At 37.7% G+C, this 2,496-nt stretch overlaps 1 protein-coding gene across 1 annotated transcript; it reads left to right on the top strand.

Moving 5' to 3' along the window:
* Window positions 1–1,231: 1,231 nt before the first annotated feature.
* On the top strand, window positions 1,232–2,194 carry LOC127224655 (olfactory receptor 13C8). Its single transcript, XM_051187755.1, has one exon. The coding sequence runs from the start codon at window positions 1,232–1,234 to the stop codon at window positions 2,192–2,194; it is 963 nt and encodes a 320-aa protein (XP_051043712.1).
* Window positions 2,195–2,496: the final 302 nt, after the last annotated feature.

The raw sequence follows: 2,496 nt of genomic DNA, 5'->3' as shown, positions 1-2,496 counted from the left end.
CAGGACTGTGCTTCTCAGCTCATGTGAACTTTGTGATGAAATCCTGTGATAGTCCTTTCTCCCTCCCAATCTTTGAAGTCTGTCTGGGCTTACTCATTGAGCAACTAAGAGGCTTCCTGAGGAAATGTAAATGTTTTCTTCCAATTATTCCTCACCATAGAACATTTATGTGGTGCTTTTATCAACTCCCATATAGTGCTCCAGCACACATCCAAATGAAATCTTTAAAGAAAGAAGAGACCAGTGTCTCCAAAGAGAGATTTCAAAATGGCTCACAAAGTCTGCTGTAAGGAAGGGTGCTGCACTGCACCATAGGGAACAGAAAAGTCAGTGAGGAGCAAGTTTAATCCTCTCCCTCCTTGATGAGTTCTTTGTATACACTATGAGCATGACAGCTTTTCAGCAGGAAAAGGGTAAATTCAAATGAAAGTTTATCCTGGGGACAGCTGACTCTAAGTCAGCCACGTTTATCATCTGTCTCTGATTAGACCACTGATTGAGGGCAAACATTGCCTCCTCCTACTGACTCTGGGGGCTGCATTTCATTTTACCCCATTACTGACAACTCTCCATTCTATGACTTTTTCTTTATTGGATTACAAATTGTAGTTTTGTAAACATTGTTTCTAGACAACTTTTGATTTACACTTTTTCTTTTATTGCTTTTGTTTCTATTCCAATGCATTATTTATTGTTTTTATGTTGTAGTGGTCAAGTTTCCCCCATTTTTACATTTACAATAATCTCTTCCATTAACGCTGCATTTTTATCTGTGCTCCTTAAAATATTCCCTGTATGTATGTCTCCTTTACTTTTTGCACATATTCTTATCACTCTGTGCTTTTTTTGACTAGTGATTTCATTACTTGCTCTCTGTGTTTACATATATTTGTGCACCCACACACTTATATAACACATATAATCAAAGAAAAAAGTCTGCTAACTTGAGAGTGAGGAGATATGAAAAAGTCCAAGAATGGGTAGCTAGGAAGGGCTGGAGGAAGCAAAGGGAATGATGTAATTCCTTTTCAATTAAAATATTTTAAAATTAAAAATTCTTAATTAAAAATAAATAGTATTGAAAAATGTCTCCCCATTTATACTTTGACATCTAAATGCAGGCCATCAGTTAAAAAATATATTATTATTTAAGAAGTGGCTCTTAGAATCTTTCATTAATAGATTTCTTTCTATTATTCCCAGAATTCTGCTGGAGGACACGCATATCTATATGGAGACTTCCAATGATTCCATGTTGACAGAATTTGTCTTGGTGGGGCTTTCTGACTACCCACAACTCCAGAAAGTTTTATTTGTGCTAGTTCTATGCACATATCTGATGATCCTGCTTGGAAATGGAGTCCTTATCTCAGTAGTCATCTATGATGTGCACCTGCACAAGCCCATGTATTTCTTCCTCTGTAACCTTTCCTTCCTGGATATCTTCTACACAAGCTCCTCTGTCCCACTAATTCTCGGTAGCTTTCTTAAAGGAAGGAAGAGAGTTTCCTTCCCTGAATGCATGGTACAAATGTTCTTCTCCTTTGCCATGGGAGCCACAGAATGTGTGCTTCTAGGCATGATGGCACTTGACCGCTTTCTGGCTATCTGTTACCCACTGAGATACCCTGTCATTGTGAGCAAGGCTACCTATGTGCCCATGGCGGTTGGATGCTGGGCTGCTGGGTTTGTTGACTCATTGGTGCAGACATCTCTTGCAATGCAATTACCATTCTGTACTAATAATGTCATTCATCACTTTGTCTGTGAAATTCTGGCCATTCTGAAACTGGCTTGTGCAGATATTTCAATCAATGTGATTAGCATGGCAGGGTCAAATTTGCTTTTTCTAGCTGTGCCATTGTTAGTCATTGCTATCTCATATATTTTCATCGTTGCCACTATTCTGAAGATCCCTTCCGCTGAAGGAAAACAGAAGGCCTTCTCCACATGCTCTGCCCATTTGACAGTGGTGATTATATTCTATGGAACCCTCTTTTTCATGTACACAAAGCCCAAGTATAAAGCTACTGTTGGGGCAGAACATCAAAGTGTGATTGGTGCCCTTAGCTCCCTCTTCTATGGGGTGATGACCCCTATGCTCAATCCTCTCATCTACAGTCTGAGGAACAAGGATGTGAAGGCTGCTGTTCAGAACATGCTGGGAAGAAAAAGTCTGATAAAACACTTGTGATTATTTAGACTATGTGCCTTACTATTTCAAGTTACTGTAAATAAAAAATCTGTAAAGATTAATATGCAACATAAAAATTCAAAAACATTAAAATATTTTGGTTGCTTTTGTTATGCTTAGGTTGTTAATATAAATCCAGAAAAGGGACTTAATGACAGTTGCAAAATACACTATTACAGAAGTGCAAGAATGCTAAAAATACTTTAGTACTTGCTAGCAAAGGAAAATAAATGCTTCAACATTTAGAAAACAATAGGTAAAATGTTTAAGAAACACATTCATTTAGAAACAATTTATAGCCT

Source organism: Phodopus roborovskii, unplaced genomic scaffold, assembly GCF_943737965.1.
Source record: "Phodopus roborovskii unplaced genomic scaffold, PHOROB, whole genome shotgun sequence".
NCBI classification, from domain to species: domain Eukaryota; kingdom Metazoa; phylum Chordata; class Mammalia; order Rodentia; family Cricetidae; genus Phodopus; species Phodopus roborovskii.
Note: the sequence above shows the minus strand (reverse complement) of the source record. Positions and strands in the feature narration are given on the sequence as shown.